The sequence below is a fragment of the Micromesistius poutassou genome (assembly GCF_964030765.1).
Source record: "Micromesistius poutassou genome assembly, chromosome: 12".
Lineage (NCBI taxonomy): Eukaryota > Metazoa > Chordata > Actinopteri > Gadiformes > Gadidae > Micromesistius > Micromesistius poutassou.
Window position 1 is genome coordinate 805,947 of NC_140282.1, and position 18,102 is coordinate 824,048.

General features: G+C 49.0%; 2 protein-coding genes across 3 annotated transcripts; both read left to right on the forward strand.

Moving 5' to 3' along the window:
- Positions 1–222: 222 nt before the first annotated feature.
- On the forward strand, positions 223–9,120 carry ercc5 (excision repair cross-complementation group 5; the record flags this gene model as incomplete). Its single annotated transcript, XM_084475855.1, has 17 exons — positions 223–351; positions 728–903; positions 1,219–1,334; positions 1,427–1,519; positions 1,616–1,688; positions 1,886–2,029; positions 2,379–2,592; positions 3,054–3,895; positions 4,114–4,551; positions 4,740–4,787; positions 5,187–5,306; positions 5,733–5,946; positions 6,333–6,477; positions 6,960–7,154; positions 7,767–7,851; positions 8,393–8,552; positions 9,113–9,120. The coding sequence occupies exons 1-17, from the start codon at positions 264–266 to the stop codon at positions 9,118–9,120; spliced, it is 3,159 nt and encodes a 1,052-aa protein (XP_084331981.1). The 5' UTR covers positions 223–263.
- Positions 9,121–9,537: 417 nt separating this feature from the next.
- On the forward strand, positions 9,538–16,546 carry mettl21e (methyltransferase like 21e). 2 transcript variants are annotated; one of them, XM_084476414.1, is made up of 5 exons: positions 9,538–9,644; positions 10,313–10,500; positions 11,878–11,995; positions 12,100–12,236; positions 14,555–16,546. In XM_084476414.1, exons 1-5 carry the CDS (start codon positions 9,614–9,616, stop codon positions 14,843–14,845), a joined length of 765 nt encoding a protein of 254 aa, XP_084332540.1. In that variant the 5' UTR covers positions 9,538–9,613; the 3' UTR covers positions 14,846–16,546. The 2 variants fall into 2 exon arrangements, with proteins under 2 accessions (XP_084332540.1, XP_084332541.1); XM_084476415.1 differs by having other exon boundaries at positions 12,100–12,197.
- The last annotated feature ends 1,556 nt before the right edge of the window (positions 16,547–18,102 follow it).

Below are 18,102 nucleotides of genomic sequence, written 5' to 3' on the forward strand. Positions count from 1 at the left end.
GCCTCCCTGAACGGGACCGGAGGTTCGTCCTCTGATCTGGGAACGCGGGGCTGCCGGCGGTGTAACCGTCAAATGTCCCCGACCTCACAACACACACACGGAACGAACATATTGTAAACACTGCGGACCGGCATTCAGCTGCACCGCTGAACGTTCTCTCTTGGTTGAGTGTTCAATTATATAAATATATATAATTATATATAGAGAGAGAATTTACAGTTTTTTTTAATGAGAGCAAAATAAAGGAGTCTCAGGAGTAGATCATGGGAGTCCACGGACTGTGGAAGTTGCTGGAGAGTTCAGGAAGACCAATCAATCCGGAGAGTCTGGAGGGAAAGATCCTGGCTGTCGGTATCCTCTTTTGTGTGTGTGTGTGTGTGTGTGTGTGTGTGTGTGTGTGTGTGTGTGTGTGTGTGTGTGTGTGTGTGTGTGTGTGTGTGTGTGTGTGTGTGTGTGTGTGTGTGTGTGTGTGTGTGTGTGTGTGTGTGTGTGTGTGTGTGTGTGTGTGTGTGTGTGTGTCATTCAATATATATAATACAACAAATATATACAGATGCACTGTTTGAAACTAGTGCAGTAGTGTCTTTTAGTAGTGCAATAGTCACTCATCATAACATCATTCCAGTATAAGACAGGTACAGTACAGAGAGGTCTTTAGGTAGTGCAGTGTGTGTGTGTGTGTGTGTGTGTGTGTGTGTGTGTGTTATACTCTTAACCAGCCGTCCAGACGTCAGCATCTGGCTGAACCAGGCGGTGAAGGGCGTGCGCGCTCGAGACGGGAGCAGTGTTCAGAACGCTCACCTGCTCACTCTGTTCCACCGCGTCTGCAAGCTGCTCTACTTCCGCGTGCGGCCCGTGTTCGTGTTCGACGGGGACGCGCCGCTGCTCAAGAAGCAGACGCTGGTATGTCTGGTGGTAGCATGTGGCTACGACGTACAGAAGGAAGCTACGACATGTAGCTGTAGCATGTAGCTACCGCCTCTAGCTGCAGCATGTACATCTACTGTCCTGTGAACAGGGTGTGTGTGTGATGTGACAGAGAGTGTACAGGTGTGTTGTGATGTCCTAACGTTCTAGGCTTCGTCCTGGATGTGTGTGTGTGTGTGTGTGTGTGTGTGTGTGTGTGTGTGTGTGTGTGTGTGTGTGTGTGTGTGTGTGTGTGTGTGTGTGTGTGTGTGTGTGTGTGTGTGTGTGTGTGTGTGTGTTCTGTCGTCCTAGGCCGTGAGGAGACAGAGGAGGGAGGAGCTGACCAGAGAGTCCAAACAGACCAACGAGAAACTCCTCAAGACGTTCCTCAAACGCAGAGCCATTCAGGCTGTTCTCGGAGAACACAGGTCTCTCTCTCACACTCACTCACTCACTCACACTCTCTCTCACTCACTCACTCACTCACTCACTGTATGTGTGTGTGTGTCTTTCTCTCTAGTGAAGAGCCAGCCCTGAGTCTGTCCAGTGTGAGGAAAGATGAGGAGGACATCTACATTCTTCCCGCTCTACCAGCTGTGGATAAGGAGAGCAGGTGTGTGTGTGTATAAATCAACATGTGTGTGTGTGTGTGTGTGTGCGTGTGTTTGTGTATGTGATATAAGTTAACACGTGTCTCTGCTCTCTGCAGCTCTGGAGAAGAAGAATCAGAAGACGAAGAGAGATCTGGAGATCATAAAACGGAAAGCCATCACATGTATCAGGTCTGCCCTTAACCCTTAACCCTAACCCTGAATCTTAACCATCACATGTATCAAGTCTACCCTTTACCTTTAAAGGGGACATATTATACCACCAGGTGTGAGTGTGATGAGCCGTTACAAGCCCTAACTGTGGTGTGCGTGTGTGTGCGTGTGTATGTGTGTATGTGTGTATGTGTGTGCGTGTGTATGTGTGTTAGGGAGAGATGTACGGTGATCCGAACTCGGTGGATATCAACGGGGAGGAGTTCAGCCTTCTTCCTCTGGAGGTCAGACACCAAATCCTCAAAGACATGAAGGAGTTCAGCAAGAGACGCAGAACCATGTACCAACCCCCCCCTGAGGTACACACACACACACACACACACACACACACACACACACACACACACACACACACACACACACACACACACACACACACACACACACACACACACACACACACACACACACACACACACAGGCAAGGTACACAAACAAACACACCCAGAGGTACACACACACAAACACACATACATCATGGTATGTTACACGGTATTTTACATGATGTGCTACATGGTGTGTTACATTGTGTGTTACATGGTAAGTCACATGATGTGCTACATGGTGTGTGTTACATGGTGTGTAACATGGTGTGTAACATGGTGTGTAACATGGTGTGCAACATGGTGTGTAACATGGTGTGTCCAGTGTTCTAGAGACTTCTCCCAGTACCAGCTGGAAGGTCTCCTGCAGAGGAAACATCTGAACCATCGCCTGGTGGAGGTGGAGCGGGAGATGAACCACAACAGCGCGGGGGCGGGGCCACAGCTCTACGGAGACCAGGACCATCACAACCAGGACCAGACGGTGGAGACCCGCAGGCTGCTCTCTGAGGACGCCACCCACTACATCCTCATTAAAGGTACTGACTCCGCCCACTACATCCTCATTAAAGGTATTGACGCCACCCACTACATCCTCATTAAAGGTACTGACTCCGCCCACTACATCCTCATTAAAGGTACTGACTCCACCCACTACTGGCTCCTCCCACTACATTCTCACTAAATGCACACACTCCACCCTAACTACACCCTAAACCCAGACAGACTAGCCCAGACCAGACCCTAACCCAGACCAGACCCTAACCCAGACAGACCAGACCAGACCCTAACTCAGACCAGACCAGACCAGACCAGACCCTAACCCAGACCAGACCAGACCAGACCCTAACCCAGACCAGACCAAACCAAACCAGACCAGACCAGACCAGACCAGACCCTAACCCAGACCAGACCAGACCAGACCAGACCAGACCAGACCAGACCCTAACCCAGACCAGACCAGACCAGCATTTGACCCGGTGTGTTCTCTGGGCTCCAGGTACCCAGAAGAAGGCGAAGGCCCCTGAGAACCAGCCTGCAGCTCTCCCCTGGTCGGGGGGCCCGCTGTCAGGGGCCCGGAGACCCAGGGCGGGCCGACCCCGGCCGCTGTGGAGCACCGTCTGTGAGGAGGAGGAGGAGGAGGAGGAGGAAGAGGAGCAAGCCTCATCTTCGTCTTCGGCCCCCACTCCCAACGCCCTCCCCCCCTCCCCTCGCACGCTGCGGGCCATCCGGGCGGCCATGGAGAGCGGCTCCGAGGAGGAGGAGCAGGAGGAGCAGTTAGCAGGAAGGAGGAGGAGCAGGAGCATCTCGCCACGCACAGCTCTGGCCATCCAGCGAGCGCTGGCTGGGGAGGGGGAGGGGGAGGGGGAGGGGGCAGGTCCGTTCCCCACCGCAACATCACCACCACCACCACCGCTCCCAACACCACCACCACCTCCACCACTACAGGTCCCCTCCGCAACACCACCACCACCACAGCTCCCCACTGCATCCCCACCACAGCCAGACGGCAGCGCAACAGCCAATAGCCGGCCCGGTATGACTATTCCGGCCAATCAGAACAGCCGTGGGGTTGTCCTATCAGGTGGTTTGCTGGACAGCAGTTCAGAGGAGGAGGTGGAGGAGGTGGAGGAGGTGATCAGAGAGGAGGTGAACCATCAGGGAGGGAGGAGGACTGCAGAGGAGACGTCAGACCGGTTGAAGCCAGGAGAGAAACTTCCAGAACCCGCCAAGATAAACGAGGAGAAGGAGGATGAGGAGGGAGATGTGGTGGTGTTGGAGGAGGAGAAGGAGGGAGATGTGGTGGTGTTGGATGAGGAGGAGAAGGAGAAGAAGCAGGAGGAGGGAGATGTGGTGGTGTTGGAGGAGGAGGAGAAGGAGAAGAAGCAGGAGGGAGATGTGGTGGTGTTGGATGAGGAGGAAAAGGAGAAGAAGCAGGAGGAGGGAGATGTGGTGGTGTTGGAGGAGGAGGAGGAGGATGAAGGTGTGATGGATGATGGGAGTGATTCAGAAGGTAAGTTAGTCTTGTAATAATGTGTTCTTTATTATTTTTATCAGAGTACTGCTGGGTGTTCATCATGTACTCAGAGTACTGCTGGGTGTTCATCAAGTACTCAGAGTACTGCTGGGTGTTCATCATGTACTCAGAGTACTGCTGGGTGTTCATCGTGTACTCAGAGTACTGCTGGGTGTTCATCGTGTACTCAGAGTACTGCTGGGTGTTCATCAAGTACTCAGAGTACTGCTGGGTGTTCATCGTGTACTCAGAGTACTGCTGGGTGTTCATCGTGTACTCAGAGTACTGCTGGGTGTTCATCGTGTACTCAGAGTACTGCTGGGTGTTCATCATGTACTCAGAGTACTGCTGGGTGTTCATCATGTACTCAGAGTACTGCTGGGTGTTCATCGTGTACTCAGAGTACTGCTGGGTGTTCATCATGTACTCAGAGTACTGCTGGGTGTTCATCATGTACTCAGAGTACTGCTGGGTGTTCATGGTTTTGTTTCTCTAGCAGAGAGCTTCATCCAGGTGTCTGAGGAGGAGGAGCCTGAACAGGAAGAGGCTGATGAGGTCACAGAAACAGAGGAACCGCCCCCGGCCTCTTCGGCCCGCCCAGGTGACCAGAAGGAGGAGGAGCAGAAGGAGGAGCAGAAGGATGAGGAGCAGAAGGAGGCGGTACAGCAGAAGGAGGACGAGGAGGAGGTCACCAAGGAGTGGGATGGTGTTGACATGGTAAGGGTGGTATCCATGGTAACCAAGTTGTTCAGATCACGGTTAAGTAGTAAGGCAGTGAGAATGGTCAGGAATGTTCCTTTATGCAAATTCGTTCTATTTACAGAAAAGGTTTGGGAAACACTGATCCACCTAGCGGTGTCTGTACGGACACAGCCTTGTCGATTTAGTTTAATAATAATTAATAATTGATAGGATTTATATAGCGCTTTTTTTTGGTCACTCAAAGACGCTTTACAGTGACGGGGGGGGGGGGGGACCTCACTAACCCCCACCAGTGTGTAGCCCCCCCACTGGGTGATGCACGGCAGCCCATCGGCGGCAGAACGCTCGCCTCACAACCGGCTGGAGGTGCAGAGCGAGGGGGTGGGTTGATAGCGCAGCGCTGTGGCCCGGCAGGCGGAGCTGGCCGCCCTGGAGAGCCGTCTGGAGGAGCAGCAGGCCGGCCTGAGGCAGCAGAGGGACCAGCAGGAGAGGACGGCCGCCAGCGTCAGCGGACAGATGTGCCTGGAGAGCCAGGTCAGGGGTCAGGGGAGACATCACGCACAGAGACACACACACACACACACAGACACACACGCACACACACACACACACACAAACACACAAACGGGCAGGCACACGCCCACAGACATAGACACAAACACACACACACAGACACAAACACAAACACACACACACAGGCACACGCCCACAGACATAGACACACACACACACACACACTATATATAAAATAAGATAGAAAAGTTTTAAGATTTAGCGGAAAGTTAAAGCAAACATACAATAAACCGAAGTAATAAAATAGATACGTCAAGGAAAATAAACGCAAAGTAAAAAAATCAAAGTGCAATGTATTTAAGACTTTGCAGAATTCTAAAGCAAAAAAAATAAAAGTCTTCGGTCTTGTTTTGAAAGTGGTCCTCCCGGGGGTTGTCACGGTAACAGGAGCTGCTGCGTCTGTTCGGCGTGCCGTACATGGTGGCGCCGTCGGAGGCGGAGGCTCAGTGCGCGTGTCTGGACCGGCGGGATCTGACCCACGGCACCATCACCGACGACTCGGACGTCTGGCTGTTCGGAGGACGGCACGTCTACAGGAACTTCTTCAGCCAGAGCAAATACATCGAGCACTACCAGTACACGGACCTGCACAACCAGCTGGGTTAGTACCACTAACTACCAGTACACGGACCTGCACAACCAGCTGGGTTAGTACCACTAACTACCAGTACACGGACCTGCACAACCAGCTGGGTTAGTACCACTAACTAGGTTATTACTAACTACCAGTACACAGACCTGCACCACCAGCTAGGTTAGTACTTCTAACTGGGTAAGTTCACTAACTAGGTTAGTAGAACCAACAAACATAACTGACCAAGATGAACATTCATTTCCGTTATTGGTTCCAGAGGTCATTGGTTCCAGAGGTTATTGGTTCCAGAGGTCATTGGTCATTGGTTCCAGGCGTTATTGGTTCCAGGGGTCATTGGTTCCAGGCGTTATTGGTTCCAGGGGTTTATTGATTCCAGGTGTTCGTGTCTTCAGGTCTGGACCGCAGTAAGCTGATCAACATGGCGTACCTGCTGGGCAGCGACTACACGGACGGGGTCCCGGGGGTGGGCTACGTCACCGGGATGGAGATCCTCAACGAGTTCCCTGGAGCCGCCCTGGAGCCCCTCACTCAGCTCAGGTGGGCTCCAGTCCCTGGTCTGTCCCGGCCAGAGACCATACCTCAACTGCAGGATCTTTCCACCTGGACCCCATTCTCCCACCATTTTGGGTCTAAGGTGCTGAATCCGTCCAATACTGGACATGCAGCCGTCATCTGAGAAATGGGCAATGTAATCCTTTTGGGCAGTAGTGCCCTGCTAATGTAAAAGATTGGTATTAGAAGTGTCAGACAACATTTTGGAGAGGATCCCTACAGAGAAATACAAAAAGGAAAAAATTTATTATTTCCCCAAATCGTTCAGCCCTGTGTCACATGGGTCTCAGGTATTCCGTGAAAAAGGCAGAATTAGAGTTAGTTGTGCATGGCTGTGGTAGGAAAAGAGTGAATGACAGAACCCAGTGGCTTGGTGCACAGAGATAGGACCCGATGAACAAACCACGTGGACATAAACTTTGAATTAAACCTGAGTAATTATTTAACCTAAAACGTGTCGTCGGCAGCACATGGTGGGCGGCGGCTAAGCAGAAGAAGGTGTCGGACCCGCGGGACTCCAAGGTGAAGAAGAAGCTGCGGTCCATCGAGCTGACGCCCGGCTTCCCCAATCCGCTCATAGCTCAGGCCTACCTGCACCCCACCGTCGACCAATCAGAGGGCGCCTTCAGCTGGGGCCGCCCCCACCTGGAGCAGATCAAAGAGTATCCTTCACAGGGGGGATTAGTGGTGGAAGTGTGTGAGAGCTGGTGTACTCTGTATGATCTTGTAGGGGCTTTGAATACGTGGCAACTTAATAAGAATATTACCTTAAAACATTTAAAAATGAGCTACAATTATCAACAGAATGTGATAAAAAAAGCTTTGAGTCTGTGTCGATTTGCAGAGATACTACGCTAGTTAGAATTAAGCTCCAGCCCATTCCATCCCATAATACCACTTTGTACCATCCCGTGTGCCCCAAGTCCACCATAGGAGGAGGAAGAAGAAGTGATATTCTAACCTCTTGTAGATCATGTAAGAAGTACACAGAAATGTTTTTAATGCCGGCTCTTGCTTACCGGATCACTAGAAGCAGAAAACCACATCACAGATTCACTGTAAACAGTAAGCTTCACGCTTTATTTACTCATTGAGCTTATGTATTCAGTAGGCTGATGGGTTTACGTGGAGGGGAGGCAGGAGAAAGGACCATAGACCTTTGAGAGATCATGCATTTCCTTGTTCCTTACAGTGTGACACCACAACCGTCTCATAATATGCAGCCCACTACAGCGAGCCAAATCCAATACGATGCATCTTTAATGGTGGGACAGGTTCTGCCAGAGTCGGTTTGGCTGGACCAATAAGAAGACAGAGGAGGCTCTACGACCAGTCATGAAACAGCTGAACAGCCAGCAGGTAGCCACACCCCCTCCGGTCATACCATAGCCACACCCCCTCCAGTCATACCATAGCCACGCCCCCTCCAGTCATACCATAGCCACGCCCCCTCCTGTCATACCATAGCCACGCCCCCTCCTGTCATACCATAGCCACGCCCCCTCCTGTCATACCATAGTCACGCCCCTCCTGTCATACCATAGCCACGCCCCCTCCTGTCATACCATAGCCACGCCCCCTCACGTCATACCATAGCCACGCCCCCTCCAGTCATACCATAACCACGCCCCCTCCTGTCATACTGTGGCCACACCCCTCCAGTCATACCATAGCCATACCCCCTCATGTCATACCATAACCACGCCCCCTCCTGTCATACTGTAGCCACGCCCCCTCCTGTCATACTGTAGCCACTCCCCTTCTAGATTCTGAAACTGCTTGTAGTGGCTAATCTACATCACAGCTGGTGGTAACATGAGTATAAGTATATAAAGTATAAAGTTAAGTATATAAATGTAACGAATGTGTCTCCCTCCCTCCCTCCCTCCCCCCCTCCCAGAGCCAGCCGCGAATCGACTCCTTCTTCCGCCTGGAGCAGCAGGAGCAGAAGGAGGTGCGCAGCAGCAGGCTCCGCCGGGCGGTCACCTGCATGAAGAGGAAGGAGAGGGAGGGGCAGGAGGAGCAGGAGGAGAAGGAGGAGTCTCTCTCTCCTTCCAAATGTAAACAGTCGAAGCCAGCGGAGGGGAGGAAGGAGGTGTCCTCAGGAGGAGGAGGAGGGGGAGGAGGAGGCGGCTTCCTGGGGGCAGAGGTCCGGGAAGAAGGAGCTCCTCTCAGTTCTCCGAGGAAGAGGAGGGAGGAGGAGGAGGTGCTCCCCACGCCTCCCAAGGAGCCGGCCCGCTCCTCTCTCCCGCGGGGGGGGGAGGAGCAGCGGGGGAGGGGGGAGGAGGAGGGGGAGGGGGAGGGGGGTGAGAGCAGCTGTTCCGACAACAGCAGCGACGGTGGGGGGGACTTTGCCGTTACCATGGTAACGGCAAAGTCGGTGTTTGAGGGCAGCAGGGGGGGGCGGGGCCGGGGGGGTGGGAGGGGTCGGGGGGGACGGGGGGGGAGGAGGGGGAGGGGAGGGGGGAGGAGGGGGAGGCTATGATGAAATCCTCGGGAGCTGTTGTTGTTGTTGGAAGTGAATCAAAGATATCAAAGCTGCTGCCTGAGTTAGCCAGCTAGCGCTACCTAGCTCTTTGGCTAACTAGCCCTCGGGCTAACTAGCCGTCTACCTTACTAGCTGCTTAAGCGGCTAAAAACGACCAATATAAGGAGATAGCCAGATGATGTTTTTCCATGTCTGTATTTGTAATGACATATTTTTGGATTTAATAAAAAAAAATGCTGAATACATTTTGCGTCATCAAGTTTTGTTCTCTAAATTAAAATTTATTGATAATGATTTCAATGCTTTGCATACATTTATTTATTTCATTTGGGCCATTTTTTCCTCATTCTCAAATTCTCATTTATAACTTTAAGTCATCAACATGACACAAACTAAACACCATGGGAGGTCGAGAGAGGTCACTGACAGCTGTTGCTGTCTGTTCAGATAGGGGGGGGGGGGGTGGTTAGGGTGTCGTGTGTATGTGTGTGTCTGGGGTTAGGGTGTAGTGTGTGTGGGTGTGTCTGGGGTTAGAGTGTAGTGTGTGTGTGTGTGTGTGTGTGTGTAGTGTGTGTTACTACTATTAGCTTACAGCTATAAGCAGCGTGCTGGTGGCTCTGGCCTCACTTCAACATGGAGAGCTGCTCAGCCCTACAGACACAGGGTGAGTGCCCGCTGCCAAAACTAGTAGTATTTACGAGTGAATATTTAGTATTTAGTATATATTAGTATTATATCACTGGTGCAGGGGTTTATGTGTCAAACACATAAATACACACGCATAGAAAGCCCTCAAGCTAACTAGCAAGCCAGCTAACTATCTCACCTATTCCATTAGCTCTCTAGTTCACTAGCCCTTTGGCCATCTAGCTTAGTAGCCACCGGGCTAACTAGCCCTTTAGCTAACAAACCTTCAGGCTAGCTAACCAGCCATCTAACTAGCCCTCCGGCTAACTAGCCCGTTAGCTAAAAATACACCTAGCTTTTGTGTGAACGCATATGTGTATGTTTGTGTATGTGTGTATGTGTGTGGTGTACCCGAGGGTGTAGCTGATGGTTGCATTGTCGCTGCTGTAGCTGCTTTAGCTGATGGAGTACCTGATGGTGTACCTGAGAGTGTAGCTGATGTGTGTGCTGTTGCTGGTGTAGCTGATGGTGTACCTGAGGCTGTAGCTGATGGCTGTGTCGTTACAGGTGTCCTTAATGGTGTACCTGATGGTGTACCTGAGGCTGTAGCTGATGGTTGTGTCGTTACAGGTGAGGGTGATGGAGTACCTAATGGTGTACCTGATGGAGTACCTGAGGCTGTAGCTGATGGTTGTGTTGTTACAGGTGAGGGTGATGGAGGAGCTGATGGTGTAGCCGTAGCAGCTGATGCAGAGCTGGCCGCCTCCATCATGGCCCACCACTCCCGGCCCTCCCTCATCCTGACCCAGGTCTGGGAGAGCTACTTCTTCGCCGGCCGCCAGATCCGCATCAAGGAATCCACAGACCTGTATGGAGCCGTGCTCTGGCCCTCGGTACGAGACCTGGACGACTATCGCCAATACCACATCTGGACCTAGTAACGTCAATACCTAGTTACATCTGGACCTAGTAACGCCAATACCTAGTTACATCTGGACCTAGTAACGTCAATACCCAGTTACATCTGGACCTAGTAACGTCAATACCTAGTTACATCTGGACCTAGTAACACCAATACCTAGTTACATCTGGACCTAGTAACGTCAATACCTAGTTACACCTGGAACTAGTATCGTCAATACCTAGTCACATCTGGACCTAGTAACGCCAATACCTAGTTACATCTGGACCTAGTAACGTCAATACCTAGTCACATCTGGACCTAGTAACGCCAGTACCTAGTTACATCTGGACCTAGTAACGTCAATACCTAGTTACATCTGGACCTAGTAACGTCAATACCTAGTTACATCTGGACCTAGTAACGTCAATACCTAGTTACATCTGGACCTAGTAACGCCAATACCTAGTTACATCTGGACCTAACGTCAATACCCAGTTACATCTGGACCTAGTAACGTCAATACCCAGTTACATCTGGACCTAGTATCGCCAATACCTTGTTACATCTGGACCTAGTATCGCCAATACCTAGTTACATCTGGACCTAGTAACGCCAATACCCAGTTACATCTGGACCTAACGTCAATACCTAGTTACATCTGGACCTAGTAACATCAATACCTAGTTACATCTGGACCTAGTAACATCAATACCTAGTTACATCTGGACCTAACGCCAATACCCAGTTACATCTGGACCTAATGTCAATACCTAGTTACATCTGGACCTAACGTCAATACCCAGTTACATCTGGACCTAACGTCAATACCCAGTTACATCTGGACCTAGTAACGTCAATACCCAGTTACATCTGGACCTAACGTCAATACCCAGTTACATCTGGACCTAACGTCAATACCCAGTTACATCTGGACCTAGTAACGTCAATACCTAGTTACATCTGGACCTAGTATCGCCAATACCCAGTTACATCTGGACCTAGTAACGTCAATACCTAGTTACATCTGGACCTAGTAACGTCAATACCTAGTTACATCTGGACCTAGTAACGTCAATACCCAGTTACATCTGGACCTAATGTCAATACCCAGTTACATCTGGACCTAGTAACGTCAATACCTAGTTACATCTGGACCTAACGCCAATACCCAGTTACATCTGGAACTAGTATCATCAATACCTAGTTACATCTGGACCTAGTAACGTCAATACCTAGTTACATCTGTACCAATTTACCTCTAGACCAAATTATGTCTAGACCTAGTTAAATCTGGACCAAGTTATATCTGGAACTAGTTAAATCTGGATGGCTCACTTCGTATTGTGTCACTTCCTGTTGTCATCAGGCAATTGTATTGTGTCACTTCCTGGAGAACAACCTTGACAAGTACAACCTGGTGGATAAAAACGTGATGGAGCTGGGAGCAGGAACTGGCCTGACCACCATCGTCTCCAGTCTGCTAGGTATATCTTATACTACTATATGATCCTACATTGTATGATGTCCTTGAATATATATGAAATAGATAATATAATATATAATAATAACCCCTGACCTCTTCTCTTAGGGGCCAAGGTCACCTCCACTGACCTCCCGGAGATTTTGGCAAACCTCAGCTACAATGTCCACCGCAACACTAAGGACCACAGCAAATACACCCCAGTGGTCAGTTACACTAAGGACCACTGCAAATACACCCCACTGGTCAGTTAGGGGCCGCTGCAAATACACCCCACTGGTCAGTTAGAGACCACTGCAAATACACCCCACTGGTCAGTTAGGGGCCGCTGCAAATACACCCCACTGGTCAGTTAGGGACCACTGCAAATACACCCCACTGGTCAGTTAGGGACCACTGCAAATACACCCCACTGGTCAGTTAGGGACCACTGAAAATACACCCCACTGGTCAGTTAGGGGCCGCTGCAAATACACCCCACTGGTCAGTTAGAGACCACTGCAAATACACCCCACTGGTCAGTTACACTAGAGACCGAATCCTCTTCCGTAGGACATATTATCTACCTCTGATGAATTTATTATCCATCTCTGACCGGGTTTTATTATTAACTTTCTAACACATATTATGTATCACTGTATCTCTAACATATGATATACTGTATCTCTAGAAGATAAGTAGTCTACTGTGTCTCTAATATATATATCTCCTGTATCTCAAACATAAATGTTATATATCTGTAAAAGATGTATTATATCTCTTACACAGTATTGGCTGTATTTCTTATATATATATATATAATCTACTGTATCTCAAATCGATATATAATCTATCTAAAGGATATATTTATGTACTGTTACCCTAAAATATACTATTTACTGTATCTCCCAAAGATATATTATCTCCTGAATCTCCAAATATATATTATGTACCGTCTCTATACTATATATATTATCTATCTGTAACATAAATATGATCTTCTATATCACAATTGGATATATTATCTACTGTATCTTATATATATAATATATATTTTATCTATCTCTAAGATATATATTACGTACTGTATCGCTAACAGATAAATGATTTACTGTATCCCCAACATATATATAATCTACTGTATATGTGATAGACTTATTATCTACTTTATCTCTAATATATATATATTATGTACTGTATCTAACAGATATATTATCTACTGTAGCTCTAATATATATAGTAATTCCTGTATCTCTAATATATATATATATATATATCTACTGTATCTAATATTTATTATCTATCTCTAAGAGATACATGATCTACTGTATTTCCAACCAATATCTGTCTAATGTATCAGATAACATATATATTATCAGATATATATAACAGATATATTATCTACAGTATCTTTAAAAGTATCTACCTCCAAAAGAACTATTATCCATCTCAAACCAAACTATTATCTACTGTGTCTTCAACAGATATAAGATTTACTGTATCATATACTATCTATATCTAGATATATTATCACCTGTATCTCTAATTGATATATTATCCACCTCCAACAGATCAATTATCGACTGTATCTCTAACATATATAACTTCTGTCTCTCCATAAATTATATTATCCATCTCTAACAGATATATCATCTACTGTACCTCTAACAGATACACCTTCTGTATCTCTAAAATATATACTGTCCCTCTAACAGATATATAATCCATCTCTAACAGATATATTATCTACTGTATCTCTATAATATATATAATCCATCTCTAACAGATATATTATCTACTGTATCTCTATAATATATATATAATCCATCTCTAACAGATGTATTATCTCTGACAGATATATTATTATATATATATGATATTATAATCCTCACCAACTTTTACAGATGCACCCTAGAGAGCAGCCTCTCTGGCATTACTGCCGGGTACGGCAGCTGCCATGACCACAAGGCCCTCCAGAGGGTGCTGAAGACAGAGGAGCACATCACCGGTTACCTTCTCCCCTCTGGGCAAGGCATCGCCCCGCTGCCTTAGCAAGAGCATGGAGAATCATAAGACTTCAGCCACGCATGCTATGGACTGTTAATTACTGTCTGCTTCACGTTGCTGTCGCCGGGTAGACGTTAACGGAGCACTCGAGCACAGACTGCCAGACTCACAGTCCCGCCACCGGCCCATCAGGCCACCAGGCTTCTCAACCAGCAACCCTAATGGCGTTGATCATATTGAACACTTCTGCAAATGCTCTGGTTCCTTTTACATTCAATGTACATTCCCTACATTTTAATGTACATATTCTATCTGCACACCTTCACCTTATATATATATGTTTTATTTTATTTATATATTTTTATTTTTATTTTATTGTTATTTATTGTTTTGTGACTAACATATTTGTCGCTGTCCCTGTTCAGAATGACCCTGTGTTGTACGGTGCATATGACAACTAAAACACGTTGACACTTTAACAGCTCTAATATCCAAACCCAACAGAAACGTTATCTACTGTATCTCTAAACGAGCACATGGGCCGTCTCTAAACGTCAGCGTGTCTCTCCTCCCCGAGGTGACGGAGCTGTCCTGGGGGCAGCAGTTGGAGGAGCGGTTCCCGCGGTCGACCCACCGCTACGACTACGTGCTGGCGGCCGACGTGGTCTACCACCACCCCTTCCTCCAGGAGCTCCTGGACACCCTGGAGCACCTGTGCCAGCCGGGGACGCAGGTCCTGTGGGCCATGCGCTTCCGCATGGACAAAGAGAACCGCTTCGTGGAAAGCTTCCAGCAGCGCTTCAGCATGGAGCTGCTCTACGACCTGCCCAGCCTCAACATCAAGCTGTACCGAGGCTGGAAACCCTAGCCTACCGTAGGACCCTGGCCTACCGTAGGACCCTGGCCTACCATAGGACCTCTACCGTAGGACCCTGGCCTACCGTAGGACCCTGGCCTACCGTAGCACCCTGGCCTACCATAGGACCCTAGCCTACCATAGGACCCTGGCCTAGAGTAGGACCCTGGCCTAGAGTAGGACCCTAGCCTACCGTAGGACCCTGGCCTACCGTAGGACCCTGGCCTACTGTACCACCACTACCGTAGGACCCTGGCCTACCGTAGGACCTCTACTGTAGGACCCTGGCCTACCGTAGGACCCTGGCCTACCGTAGGACCCTGGCCTACCGTAGGACCCTAGCCTACCGTAGGACCCTGGCCTACCGTAGGACCCTGGCTTACTGTACCACCTCTACTGTAGGACCCTAACCCACTGGAACATAGCCTACTGAACACCATAGCCGTACTGTAGGACCATAACCATATGTAACACTCTAACCTACTATAGATCCATAGCGCTACTGAAGAACCTCTACAGTAGGACCCTAGCCTACAGTACAACTTCTACTGTAACACCATAGCCCTACTGTAGGACATTAGCCTACAGAACACCGTAGCTCTACTGTAGGACAATAGCCTACTGTAACACCATAGCCCTACTGTAGGACATTAGCCTACAGAACACCATAGCCTGTAGGACGATAGCCTACTGTAACACCATAGCCCTACTGTAGGACGATAGCCTACTGTAACACCATAGCCCTACTGTAGGACATTAGCCTACAGAACACCATAGCCCTACCGTAGGACGATAGCCTACTGTAACACCATAGCCCTACTGTAGGACGATAGCCTACAGAACACCATAGCCTGTAGGACGATAGCCTACTGTAACACCATAGCCCTACTGTAGGACGATAGCCTACTGTAACACCATAGCACTACCGTAGGACGATAGCCTACTGTAACACCATAGCCTGTAGGACGATAGCCTACTGTAACACCATAGCCTGTAGGACAATAGCCTACTGTAACACCATAGCCCTACTGTAGGACGATAGCCTACTGTAACACCATAGCACTACCGTAGGACGATAGCCTACTGTAACACCATAGCCCTACTGTAGGATGATAGCCTACTGTAACACCATAGCCCTTCTGTAGGACGATAGCCTACTGTAACACCATAGCCCTTCTGTAGGACGATAGCCTACTGTAACACCATAGCACTACCGTAGGACGATAGCCTACTGTAACACCATAGCGCTACTGTAGGATGATAGCCTACTGTAACACCATAGCCCTTCTGTAGGACGATAGCCTACTGTAACACCATAGCCCTACTGTGGGACAATAGCCTACTGTAACACCATAGCCCTACTGTAGGACGACAGCCTACTGTAACACCATAGCCCTACTGTAGGACGATAGCCTACTGTAACACCATAGCCCTACTGTAGGACAATAGCCTACTGTAACACCATAGCCCTTCTGTAGGACGATAGCCTACTGTAACACCATAGCCCTACTGTAGGACGATAGCCTACTGTAACACCATAGCCCTACTGTAGGACGATAGCCTACTGTAACACCATAGCCATATGTAACACTCCAGCCTCCTGTTAACCTTGATTTTTAACCTTTATTTACTTCATTTATATACATGTGTGTGCGTGTGTGTGTGCGTGCGTGCGTCTGTGTGTGCACATGTGTGCGTGATTAAAAGTTGAAATCCTACCCTACCAAATGATTCTGGTTTTATTTTAGTTTCTGATGAGTCGTATAATCAGGTATTACATTACAGCACATTCAAGTGCTACATTAAGAAACAACATGTAGATTTAACACAAGATGCAGTCTTAATACATGAGTTTTAAGCCTTTTTCAGCCTCACAGATCTCAGTGGGGAACTCGTTCCACCATTGTGGAGCCAGGACAGAAAGCAATCAATATTGAGTTGAGCGGCTGCTGGTGTCGACACCTAGTGAGGGAGACGCAGAGCGTAGCGGAGGGGCTGGGGTGTACGGTTTGATGTCCTGGATGTAGATGGGCCGGAGCAATTCACAGCCTGGTTGGCAAATGCCAGCGACTTACCGCCGGTAGCCAGTGCAGGGTGCTGAGTGGTGAAGTGTGGGACAGCTTGGGTCGGTTCAAGGCCAGCCGGTCTGCTGCATTGGGCTGCAGAGGACCAATGGCACATGCAGGCAGACCAGCTATTAGTGAGATGCCGTAGTAAGGACACAAGTTGACACAAGAGCCTGGTCCAAACACTGGGTGGCCCGAGTGAGGAACGGACGTCTCCTCCTGATGTTGTACTACACCATCGGCTAGTCGCGATGATGTTGGAGGCAACAGAAGGACAGCCGGTCGTCCCGTGTCAGACCCAGGTCCCTGGCCGTTTGAACAGTTGTTGATATCAATGGAGAGGCTGAGGATAGGGTAAGAGGATGGATAAGAGAAGGAAGAGCCTGGCCAGATGACCTTCAGGGAGTGTGTCGACCTAGACTGGGTACCCCCAGCCCATTCTGCCGGCGATTTGAATTCACCCTGCAGAAGGGTCTGGAGAAGAGTAATACATTTCTTTCTGCTTCCGAAACACTTTTGTGGGAGCCAATCACCAAGCTGGCTTTTCCCCCTGGCTGTTGCTGTTGGCTGGTTTAACACAATGACAGGGAAGCGACGGCAAGCAGCCAATTGCGTACAGAGTCAGTTGAACTAGGCCTGTTGATAACGCCTCTTGTGCTGAAGAAAATGACAGCAGCCTCCCCAGACCAAGCTCAATCTACGATTGAACTTGGTCTGGCAATAGCCAGGCTAGTGTCGACCTCCACTGAGAGATGGCAGCCAGACACGCAGAGATATTTGCTGCTACTTGGGTTTCAGATCATGAACAACAAAGAATTTGTTGTGTGTCATCTGCATAGCTATGGTAGGAAAATCCATGAGAGTGAATGACAAAAACAAAGTGACTTGTGTACAGAGAGAAGAGGAAGAAAGAACAGAACCCTGAGGAACCCCAGTAGTGAGACTACAAAGGATCGGACACACACCCTTTCCAGGTCACCCTGTGAGTGTGATCCGTATTGGAGTGCGGAGAGGTCCAGCAGATTGATTACAGAGGAGGGGGACGCCGCTCTAGGCGTGTGGACTGGGGAGGCAGAGAAAGAGGAGAGGAGAGATCTGGATGCCAGAAGGTTGGCGATTTTCGGTTGAATTTGCACCACGCTATCTCAGCCGCCCCTGTGAGGTGGTTCTGCCAGCACACGCCGAGTCAGACAACCGGGGCGC

Coding starts and splice junctions, on each gene's coding strand:
- mettl21e (XM_084476414.1), top strand. CDS start 9,614: ATGGAGAGCTGCTCAGCCCTACAGACACAGG. Junction 10,501..11,877: donor GAGCCGTGCTCTGGCCCTCG/GTACGAGACCTG, acceptor TGTTGTCATCAG/GCAATTGTATTGTGTCACTT. Junction 11,996..12,099: donor CATCGTCTCCAGTCTGCTAG/GTATATCTTATA, acceptor CTCTTCTCTTAG/GGGCCAAGGTCACCTCCACT.